The sequence below is a fragment of the Cucumis sativus genome, chromosome 5, assembly GCF_000004075.3.
Source record: "Cucumis sativus cultivar 9930 chromosome 5, Cucumber_9930_V3, whole genome shotgun sequence".
Taxonomy (NCBI): domain Eukaryota; kingdom Viridiplantae; phylum Streptophyta; class Magnoliopsida; order Cucurbitales; family Cucurbitaceae; genus Cucumis; species Cucumis sativus.
In genome coordinates this window covers 16,612,948-16,625,033 of record NC_026659.2, presented here as the reverse complement: position 1 = coordinate 16,625,033, position 12,086 = coordinate 16,612,948, and the positions used below count along the sequence as shown (strand labels likewise).

At 33.0% G+C, this 12,086-nt stretch overlaps 1 protein-coding gene and 1 long non-coding RNA gene across 3 annotated transcripts; both read right to left on the bottom strand.

Moving 5' to 3' along the window:
* Nucleotides 1–295: 295 nt before the first annotated feature.
* On the bottom strand, nt 296–8,893 carry LOC101222590. Of its 2 annotated transcripts, XM_011661543.2 has the most exons (10): nt 8,502–8,893; nt 7,635–7,869; nt 7,021–7,107; nt 6,693–6,862; nt 5,998–6,137; nt 4,505–4,682; nt 3,770–4,358; nt 3,304–3,416; nt 1,994–2,237; nt 296–814 (listed from the first exon to the last, which is right to left on the bottom strand). In XM_011661543.2, the coding sequence occupies exons 1-10, from the start codon at nt 8,702–8,704 to the stop codon at nt 587–589; spliced, it is 2,187 nt and encodes a 728-aa protein (XP_011659845.1). In that variant the 5' UTR covers nt 8,705–8,893; the 3' UTR covers nt 296–586. The 2 variants fall into 2 exon arrangements, with proteins under 2 accessions (XP_011659845.1, XP_031741895.1); XM_031886035.1 differs by lacking the exon at nt 7,021–7,107 and having other exon boundaries at nt 8,502–8,892.
* LOC105436295 lies at nt 2,386–3,283 on the bottom strand. The gene is made up of 2 exons (XR_970173.2): nt 2,855–3,283; nt 2,386–2,762 (listed from the first exon to the last, which is right to left on the bottom strand). It is a non-coding gene; the product is annotated as an uncharacterized LOC105436295 (long non-coding RNA).
* Nucleotides 8,894–12,086: the final 3,193 nt, after the last annotated feature.

The window sequence follows — 12,086 nt, the reverse complement described above, 5'->3', positions numbered from 1 at the left end:
AGATATGCTTTTTCACGTCATCATTTTTCTTTATTAAAATTATATATGTGTGCTGTTTCCACAGCAATTCCAACCACTCCAACTAATTAAACAAACAAACAAACACGTACAACAAAAGATTTACAATAATAAAAAATATGAAACAACAAATTTATTTCTAACTTCTAATTATTATATAATCGTAGTAAAAGAGAATGATTTATTAGGTGAGATAGATCTCATAACTTCATCACACACAACAAAAATTAAATTTTATTTTTTGTCTAGTTAGGGGATGAAAAGCACAAGACCCAAGTTTTTTTCAATGGTAATACGAGCTTAACTCGTCCTCACCAAAAAGATCAGAGATTGAAATCATTTCCCTGGTTGAACTTAGTAAAAAGCACATTCGTGTATGTGCATTGTGCATGTGTCCAAACAAATATAATATATAAATTGCAACGGTAACCTTTAAGGAAATGTAGATTTCTCGAGACATTAGAGCATATTGTATAATATTATATATTATATATACATACACAGATGAGTACCTTAAGGTGAGGGGACAGATATGCAAAGAGGGTGGAGGATAGGAATCGACTTGATTCTATGATTTCTTTTTCTTATCATCAGGTTTGACAAGCTGAACAGGAGCAGCTGGTATTCTAATCCACCATTCTCTTGCCCGTCTAATCCATTTGTTGCTTGTTTCCTTCCTGTACGGCATTTCTCTCGTATACGCCTCGACTAATACTAGCATGATTATGTACTTAAATGGCAGAAATGCAAATACTAATGCTGCAAAAACAAGCAGTAGAGCAACCATGTCCGTCGCCTGCAACGAAGATGAACATTTTTTAGGGATAGGAACGTGGGAATATAATTGTAGTTTCTGCACATGGGTCATGGATTCATAAGGAACGATGTACATTACAATACAAAAATGCTTAAGGCCATAAGATTCCTTGAGCTTACAGGAAGGAGAGAAAAAGTAAAACACTTCAAAAATAGCGAATGATGTCTTATGATGGAAGTACTCTTTCCAAGCACAACGAATGTGGGGTTGGAATGTGAATCTGGGCTCAAAGGAAGGAGTAGATGCTTTGACCTGCGAGGTGGAGTTTCTTTTTACTTTTTTTCCTAACCCAGAATTTCATTGACATTCCATCCAACTTTTTATGATAAAATTTGTGTTCCTATATTAACTTGGAGTGAAGTCTCGAGAGGAATATGAGAGGATTCTGAGGGTTGGAGAGCCATTAGGAAGAGGCACGATCTCAGTTTAATCTCTCTTTGTAGTTATCCTTAGTTGTTGGTTATCTTTTTTTCTTCTTTTGAAAAAAATACAACTTTCACGGAGAAAAAGTAAAAGACTAAAGGGACATTTAAAAACATAATAATAATATCAATAAATAAATGACACTAAAGATATAGCCATAAAGGAAGGGTCTCCAATCAAGTAGAATACGACCAAACGAATAATTACAAAAGGAACTCGTAGCTAACCCTCAAAGATGGCCATTTAAACATATTAGAGACCAAACATCCATAGAATCTCTCTCAATCCCTCTAAAAATTCTATTATTTCTCTATCCTTGTAAACCCCACATCAAATCATACACCCCAGCTTTCCAAAAGAAGCTTCCCAGTTTATAATTTTTCTAGTTCCTCTTTGAGTTGTGTTTTTTATAAGCCAATTCTGTAACGAAGGGTCAGTTCATAATTTTTTTTTAAAAAAAAAAAAGCACTACAACTGGGGTTGACATATTCGGCACCACATACAGAAGCCAACAAAAGATAAGCGCAAGAAAGGACTCCCGAGTCCAGTCATTGCCAGAAAAAAAATAACAAATAGAGAAAGAGACAAACAAACAAATTAGAAGCACAGCCAAAAGAAAGGGATTAATATGTAGAAGTTTTCAATCTCCTCTCAAGTACTTTCTGGAGAAGAAGATGAAGGAAACAACCATAATCAGATAATGAGTGCCCAAGAAAATATTTATAATATACATACCTGTGGAAGTACTGCAAATAAGAGAGCTCTTATTTTTAGGAGAAAAATATTCCCATCTTGAATCAATGCTTCAACTTGAGTGATGACTTCTTGCAAGGTCAGCAGCTGTTCCACAGCATTTCGATTAGGGGGTGATGTGATCCTGAAAGGTTCTAATGGCTTGCTTTTGCCAAACTTCCTGCGGAAGAGCATAACAACCGCAAGGAATACTAGAACGCAAGGCAAAATAAACCTTATCCAATTCCTGCATTTCCATACAAAATCAAGTCATCTCTAGCCAATATCACTTGGCATTAAAATTTTGACAAATGGAATGTAGTTTAGAGTATAATCATAAGTTAAACCAGAACGCAGCCATAGCTAAACGAAGAAATAAATTTTATAAACATTAATTAGCCATACAATAGAAGCTTATCATTTAGCCAAAATACTAAAATAAGTAACGTTGCTGAACCATTTTGAACATCTTATCTACTCTCAGAAAAGTAATATTTCCATTAATTACACTTTACAAGTTAACTTCACATACAGTGCAATTTTCATTGCTTTGCTTATTAAAAGAATTTGGGGGCCCTGAACAAAAATGATAATACTCTGAAGAGGAAGCCCAACAATGTACTAAACCCCAATTGGTGCATTCTATGCAAAAGCTAAAAATGTTTGCAAACGGCAAACTATCCCTTTTTTTATTGTCACTTTATGGACAGCCATTGGTACAAGAAGCTCCAGGACATTTTTCAACTGCATATCCTCTCCCCACATAAATTCACTGGAGGTCACATGTTAGGGAAAAAAAGGCAGTTTCAGGATTGGAACATAACTTTTCATAGTTGAAATGAAAAGGGGGTTCAGAATCAATACCACAATGGCAGAATCTTGAACTCCGAACAAGGATTCTCTTCCGACCTTCGGGATTTTGTTTTGCTTGCTGTTGCTTCTTGGTGTTTTAAATCCAAGTTATTTGAAATTTTCAATTACCCTTTTGTGTGGATAAGAGACCAGCATTGATAAAGATTTATAATTATGTGCCCGACAAACTATTATCGTACTAATTCATACTTCCATTATCACTCATGCTCGAAAGTGCTGAAATTATATCGACGTAAAAGTTTTTTGACAGAATATGAACTCACAGACTTAAAATAATAGGTAAAAGTAAAAACTGTAAGTTCAGCATAAAATACTATTTATACGACTTAAAAACTTTGTTTTGGAACATAGTTTTTGTGAGTTAATAAGGACCAGGATAAATGCTCAATTTTGATCCAAACATGCAAGCTCCAGAGTCCAGATAATAAGTAGCTACTTACCTTATAATAGCAAAGCAGAACAGCAGTAGAAAAACTGTAGATTTGAAATTGTCTTCCCATGAGGCCAAAATCTGAATACGTCTAGCCAATTCCAGAAACGGAAACAACAGTTCCTGGACAGAGAGAGAAAGGCTCAGCTCCAAAAGACTTCCTCTCTCAAAAAATCCACAACAAGCAAGTAAAAACTTACTATCTATCCGGTATTAGACTTATCGATTTGGTTCACTCACCAAGAATGTGGGTTTTTTTGGATAAGAGAGAAATGGGAATTCAATTTTTCAGATTTCCTCAAGTTGTAAAAAGATAGAAGAAAAGACAGTGAAGCATGCCATTCATGATAACAGTTACTGGTCAAGAAGATATACAGATCCGTGAGTTAATTAGTACTAAGTTTTGACTAGGCTGCTTGTATATCTTCCAAGTATCTCATAAAAGGAGTACTTTCTCAAGAAACTCAATCTTTTACCTTCATTACTGCAAGATTTGTATCAATACCCTCCACTTTCACTTGGTCAACAGTAGCTTGTGCAGCTTCAGCCCTGCCTGAATCTGATATGGATTGTCTCACCACAATCTCCAAGGGATTTCTCTCACCCACCCAAACATCTCCAATTAAAACTGCATCACCTTCATAACCTATCTCTTTCTGTAAGGTGAATCCAAGTTGACTTAGTGCTAGAAGAAAATTTGGAGACGATTGTCGTTGTTGCTTGGCAGGTGGGCTCCCAGAAGCATCACGTTGCATACCATTTATTAACAGCAATCGATCCAAGAGAGTTTCCAAAATTGAATCTCCCCCAGGAAGACTTTCTGCCAGATTAAAAGTGAGTAATGTTCTGTAATGCGATGAGAAAACATGAAAAGCTTCTCTAATTGCACGAATTCTGAAAATTCCAAAAACTGCCCTTGCAAGTACTTCTGATTTCTGAATTTCACTAAGATTGTGTTTCCTGATAAACTTGTGCGCTCGCAGGACCTCAAGACAGATATCTAGCCAATAATCCCGCCGAGAACTGCCTTTGAATTCAGGAAACTCTAAAAACACAGGATCTATCCTGTAAAGGATCATTAAAGAGTTTCACCACAAAGTAAATTCATAGAAAAATACCCTCAAAGGAAGGCAAAACAAATAATAAAATCCAGGGATGAAAGTTTATAAATATATATACATATACTTATTATCATTCAAGAGATAACATACACAGATGTTGACTTGTACATAACAGCTTTATCGAAGAGACGAGCACCCAACGGTCCTGTAAGTTCAGGTTTTATTCTCTGCTTTGTATCGGCTGCCAGATCATATCTAACAGCCTTGTCATACAAACCAACGCCCAATGACTCAAAGTACAAGGCATGACTGGTCAGTGTCAACCTCCCTGCATACCAGATCAATCAAACGTAAGCAATATTACACCTCAGAACAATCAAGTGAATACTACATCACACAACCCTTCTAAGTTTATCCTTTCAGACTCCTATTGTAGAGACAGATATCCAAAAGCATCTTTCTCAGGCAAAAGATCAGATTTTTCCCCAGGGGGATTTCGTTATGTCAGTGGAGTTACAACTGAGCAATGGCTCTCATTGATGGTTTTCTGATGTTTTCAGCCTAACTTCGAGTAGTTTTAGGAGAAATTTTAGTGTGAGTTATGGACCAGCCAAAGTTTTTGGCCCAATTGAAGAGCTTTATGCTAGGCCACCAATTGTGCATCAATATAGGAGAAGGGATAAGGGTAATTTGGAAAGAGATGGTAAAGAGTGGGGACCACGGTTAAGAGCAGTATATATACTCTGAGTCATTGTTAAGGGGGAGTTAGTCTTTGATATCTTCTCAAGAGTGAGAGATAGGAGGTTAGAGACAATCGTCTATGATTGTACTCTAGGATTTGTACTTGTCGATCCTTTTCTTCTTCAATAAAGATTGATACCTTTCACTTTACTGTGACACCTTGGTCTTCATATCTTCCACTACTATTTGATCGGTTCACCTTCAAGATTCTATTGGAACTCCCTAGCCATCTTAAAAGACAAATCAACCTCTCTTCTTTACTCCAACAGAATCAGAATGCACCTTCTCATTCCTTTTAGAGAAAGTACTCTCTTTACTGTTATCATTTCTGACTATTTTAATTCAAACTGAACTTTCATTTTCGAATGAAAGATTCATTAGACAAAATGAAAATTTCAACTTTTAAAACAAACTCATTCACTTTTTTCTGCAACTAAGGTTGAATGGAGAATAGAGGATATCAAACAATGATTGTTCTAACCACTGCACTTGATTCCATGGTTTTCACTGCAATCTTATTAATAAAATATGGAAGTAAAACAACGACTTATCACTTTTCTCCTCCAATGAAAACACCAACTTTATCTGTTACTAACCAAATAAGAAAGAACACATTTCCTACACAACTTTAAAATCCATAATCCATAAAAGAAGCTCATAATCTACAACCTATTTGAAATCTCCAAAGAGGGAAAAATATCCCCGTTCTTAGTCAATAAAACATTTATAACTCATTGTGTTTTAGTCATCTATATTTGACCAGAAAAGGAAGGAAGCTTAAATTTTAATGGTTGAAAAACTACAATCGAAAGAAGAAAACTTGGGCCTTAAATTTCAATCTTTACAATCTAAACTGAGGTAATCACTCAATCTTGGATTACATCTGTAGGAACAAGACTCACCAGGCCATGCAGAAATGCCAATATGCTGAAGAACTGGTTGAGTAGGTACTGTACCATCAACTTCAAGGGCAATTTCTCCTTCAGAAAGATGAAGATTTCCAGTTGAGGGGTGCAATGCATTTTTAGTTGCCTTAATAACCCTGCAAACAGACATCGTAATAAGTTTTCTCCAATAGTGATGCTAGTCCATAAACGAATCAACTCTGGAATAGAAAAGCCCATGATCCAAAAACAGATGGGTCCCATATTTAGACTTCTTCATTGACCATTTGATATCCACTGATTTTTAAAATAAATTCTTAGATACTTAACACCTTGGAGAACCACACCTCAAAAGCCAGCTATTAGAGTGGGAGAGCCAAGCCACTAAGTAACACATTGGCGTCTTGTTCTAGCCAATGTGAGACAAAGGCATCCCACATTAAATAAGAAAAATGAATCCAAAACTAAATCAAAATCCACTTTCATTAAAAATTAAAAGACCAATCTTGGAAGAACAAACTTGAAAAATACATGATCCAGAAAGTTAAGGTGTCATTTTGATAAACATTTCATTTTCTGGTTTGAGTAGAACAAAAACTGTAAAGCACACATGTAACAGCTTCCATATTAAACATATAAAAGTTGGAGGAACAATTTCAATCACATTTAATAAATATCACACAATTGTCAACACTAATGAAGCAAGTTCTTACTTATCAAGACTTCTTATATATTTGTCGAAGACAAGAAAATGGAGTCGATGACCTGATGAACTTGTCAGTGAATCAAAAAGATTGTGAACAGTTATGATATCTGCTAGAGCAATGCAAGCAGGAGCTATCCGTGCAAAAGCTTCTGGTCCAACAGTTTTCTTGTCATCAAACTGATCACCATAATATAAAAGCTTTAAAAACCAGTACTTCAAAAGGTTAGTCAATGCTGGTTAAAAAATAAAAAGGCTTTAGAAGTACCCATCCTAGACATAATGATAACATAATGTGCCTATCAAGTTGCAGATATGAAAACCAGAAAATTATTAACCTGAACAGCCATGTTTGTAGAATTTGAATAAAACAGTGACCACTCTTCCTTATCCTCTACTTCCTCATTACTGCAAGAAGCAGTTTCCTACAGTTGGAAAGAGGATTTAGAAACACAATCAATTCCTTCTTGCCCTCTTTTCCTACTATCTTTGTAAATGAACAATAAAAACCTAAAAGCTAAGACCCTAATTGATAACCATCTAGTTATTAATTTTCTGATTTTAAAAGTTAAGCTTGTAAACACTACTTCTACCTATAGTTTTCTTGCTCTATTACGCCTACCTTTTAGAAAAGCATGCCAAATTTTGAAAAATAAAACATGTAATGTTTTAAAATTTGATTTTGTTTTCAAACTTTGGCTTAGAATTTAAATGTGTTTAAGGAAGAGAAAATGCTTACCAAAAATTGTGAGTAAGCAAGCTTAATTTTAAAAACAGAAAACTACAGACAAAGTGGTTATCAAATGAGGCCTATAATATCGGAATTCCACCCCTCCACAACCCAACCCAACCCCCACCCCTACCCTCATGAGAAAAGAGAAAGATGCATTTAAGTGATAATATCACTCTATCTTACTAAATATCAATGGAGTATAATGGTAGACTGTCTCACTTGCGGTAGTGGTTCGCTTTCACTACCAGGGCACTCCCAAGCAAGCATCATGTCATAAGCCAATCGACGAAATTCCTTGTCACTTAAATAATCTGGACGTCTACTCATAGAATAAAGTGTTTGGTATGAGATAAATTCCAACAAACTTCTAGAATAAGTTTCAGGTTCCTTATTAATTCCAGGTAACTCTGAATCAAAAAGTTGTTGCATTTCTTCAGTGGGCATTTGAAGAATCCTGCATAATAAAAATGTGTCTGCCTTAACCTTAAGATGCATGAAATAACAATAACATAAAAACCGAAGCAAACGTTCAGTTCTAAGGATTGCATTACAAATGCCAAATCAAAATTATGTCTTCCATATGACATATGCAACATATCGTTACAGACACTAAAATTTGTGAAATCCTCTATTTATGAAGGAAAGATAAACTCTTTTTTGTTGCTCTAAAACAAAGCAGATTAACCTAATTATTTAAGGCATAAATCATCATTAGCCACACAAAAAACAAACAAAATAAACAAAGCATATAACCGACTGCAATATAAATTTCAAAAGGCAAAGAAACTAGATTCTGTGCAATAATGCCACAGTAAATGAAGATGGAGCATGAGGTGAAGTGATTGATTGTGGATACATAAGTTCTTCTGCAGTACTAGAGACTCAGTGATTTACACAGAATCAACAGCTAATCATCCCACTTTAAATCACAAATACGCATCAGAGTTTGAAGTAAAAAAAAGAAGAAGAAGAAGAAATGGCAATTCGTATGCAACCAAAAATATACATGATAAAAGAAGAAGAAAGCATTCGAGGAAAACAAAAAAAAGAAAAATGAAGATCATGAGAAAAGGAGAGGAGAAATACTTGGAACAGCGAGCGACAACAGAATTAGCGAAGGGAGAGAGTTGAGGGATGGATTTAGGAGAACCGGAAGGGGATGAATCTTCTTCATTCTTGGATTTCTTACGCTGAAAAATGGATCTGAATGTGTTTGGTTGGTTCTTTATCAAGCTCTCAATCATGGTGACCTTAACTTTCTTGGCCACCATCTCTTGTATTCCAGACATTATTGGTCCAATTTGTGTAATTCGAAACAACTGTATAGAAGGAGGAATCGCAAATTCAAGAAATGGATTGGATTGAGAGAGATGATTCGTAACCTGTTCGCATTCAATATTCCTCCGCAGTTCAACCTCACATTCTTCTTCTTCTTCCTCCTCGAATCCTCTGCTCCATTTCTCGGAGTACAATCAAAGAATAGAATTTTATTTTTATTTTTCATTTTTAAATTTTATTTAATTTTTTTATTTATTTTAAGTAAAACAAACGTCCGATTCAAAAAGACCATTTATCTCTTACACTAATTAGAAATTTATCTCCTACCATCATTAGAAATAAGAGAATTCCAACTACAAATTTGGTGGTGAGTATACTCGAAATTGTTAGTTTATTTAAATTCTTGTTGATAATTATAGAGTTGTTTTTCTTCTTAATATTATTAATGTGTTTATTGATTTTTACAATATATCACAAATTTGATGTTACAAATTTATGTCAATAAATTGCACTATTTTACGACCAAGGATTAGACATTTTGTTTCCATCAAAGTATGAATTTGGTGCAGTTATATAGGCAAGTTTTGTTTCATGTTTGATATACTTTGTTTCAATTTGTTTGCTATTCATTTGAAAATTTTAATTTAATCTAGACAATGGAGTTGCTTCAGACAATTTATCTATTTGAAAATGTATGGCTAAACACTTTTTTATTTTTTTGTTCTCTATTCATTTTTACTATGTAATTACGGAATGTTCCCTTTAGTCATCAACTTTTAACTAGAAAACAAAAGTATTTTGCCTTTAATTTTCATTTACATTTTATTTTCCAAATGACCAAAATAGTTAATTTTTAAATTACATAAATTAAAATAAGTATTTAAGTAACAAAAATTCAGGATAAAAATAGAAAAAATTTTAAAATAGTAGATTTTAGAAAATATTTACAACTGAGAATAAGTTCTATCATACTCATTCATATGCTATGGTGAAAGAATTCAAAATTTTGTTATAATTTGTAAATATTTTAATTTATTTTGCTATCTTAGAAAATGCTCCTAACAAATACAATAACTTAACCAGTTTTTGACTAAATTAAAAAAAAAAAAAAAAAAAAAAATCTTTAGAGAAAAAACCACAAGAAAACTTGTCAATCAATTTCATGTTTATTTATTAATATAGATTTATTGTTTTTTATTTTTATATTTATAATTTTTTAAAAGAATAAATTGATTTTCATCAAATTTCTACAAAACTAAAACCTCAACGAATGAAAAAATTCGGTCTCACACTTTTGATTAGTACGGAAATATATATACATATATATATATATTTGGCCATTGATTTCTTTGAATTATTTCACATTTTCCCAGATTTTCTCTTTATTGTTGGAAATGCATATACTTTTCTTGGATCTACAACTAAAATGCCATTTTGAATAGGAAAAAACTTGGACCCAATATTTTCAATTTTATTTTATTAGTATGCACTGATATCATTGTAATCACTACAATTCATTAACAAAAATTTATGGTTAATTGTTAATTACATGCATTAATTTCTTTGGATCACTTTTGGGTTACCTTTAAGATAATGATACTTTTATAAATTACAAAATTTTAATGTATTGAATCAATATGAAAGTCAATAAAAATCATGATGTCATTATTACTGACAAAAGCACAGTTTTTTCTTTATATATCTATGATTGTTGAGTCAACTTCAGAAACACAATTCTCTTTCCAACTATGAAGCACTTTAGCTTAAAAATTGAATTTGTGATACGAAATATTTCCTCAAATGATATGATTATTCAATAATTTTATAATTTCCTTTAACTTTGTTATATATATATAATCAGAAAGAATGGAACTCTAAAATTGTTTTATTATGTCATTACAACATGATATCACACAAAAACTAATTCATATGGACAACGGTGACAAGATAGTACAATTTGATTGCTGAAATTAAATTGATACAAACTTGTTGTTTTATTTTGGGCTACAAGATTGTCCAGTGATCACTATTCGTTTGGAAGCTTGATGTCATGTTCTGCCGCACTTGACACATCTTAACTTGACCTTTAGAAATCACCACACAGTGGAAATAAAATCAAACATCCTTTCTTATTATCTTTGAATCAACACTTCTATAAATTTCACTTTACATACGAAACTATAACAATTAAACTTAAATGTTTTACTTAGCTTTCTCGCACAACAACGAGTCTCATCTTTCCTTAGTTGGCCTTAACGGCTTATCATTTAGGGAGAGAAAACTTAAAACTTAAGTCAAATATTTAGGAGGCGTACGTTTTTGGAGCAAAGAGTGACTTATAATAGTCCTAATATTATAATAGTATGTTATTATAATAGACAATAATAGTATAGTGTTGTATCATTTTCTATCTAGATAGACATCTTTTTTACTTCATCAAAGGATGAGAGATAGATTATTTTGTAGGTAGAGAAAGTGTGAATTAGTCTAGGGTTGTTTATCAAAGATGAAAATAGTGTTTTATTGTGAAAATTAGAATCAATAAGTCTTCTATTTTGGATAAATAGTGATAGTGTTCGATTTGTCCATTATCCATTGTCCATCATCTCTCTTCCAAGTCTGCCACATGTCATCTTATGAGTGATCCATGTTTGCCACGTCATTGTCATGTCATCCACCACATCAAAATTAATTTTCAATCTCATTGAAATTGCTTTCTTGAACTCTACAAAATAAGTACTTGCAAACAATAAAAATCATTAGTGCCACTACTTGAGTTTGTTATCATCAAAATACTTTTGTTTGATTGAAGCTCTAAAGCTAACAATCTCCCCCTTTTTTATGATGATAAACTATTCAATAACTCCTATGTCACACCTCGTCTCAAGATCTCTTCATCCGACCATGTGGAAGCATGACTGCCTAGACATTTAACACGAATCTCTCTGAGGAATAGCATGCAGAACGCCTAGTAAGTAGAATAAACACAAACACATCAAACTTAATGCAAAAAAAAAAAGAATTCATTTTGAAATAACAATACTTCATTGATATTTGATAACAAAGTAAATTTAAGAAAAGTATAAAAAGTTTCTTCAAACTGAAAATATACAAGCCTCAAAATAACCCTTCACTCTGCAGATAATTTTGTAAGTTTTCATCTCACACAGTCTTATCACACAACTAATTCTTGTCGTGCAATCTTATCACGTAGTTCAGAACGCGATCAAGATCTCACATCTATAACCTCAAACATATTTTTCCCTTTTTGTTATAATGTAAAACGTGTAATAAGTAAGTTTTAGCTCCCGTTAATTTCTAAACTCATGCATGCACACACAAAAATTTAGTAAATAAATTTCAATGCTCTCCCTTAATTGAATAATACTTTAA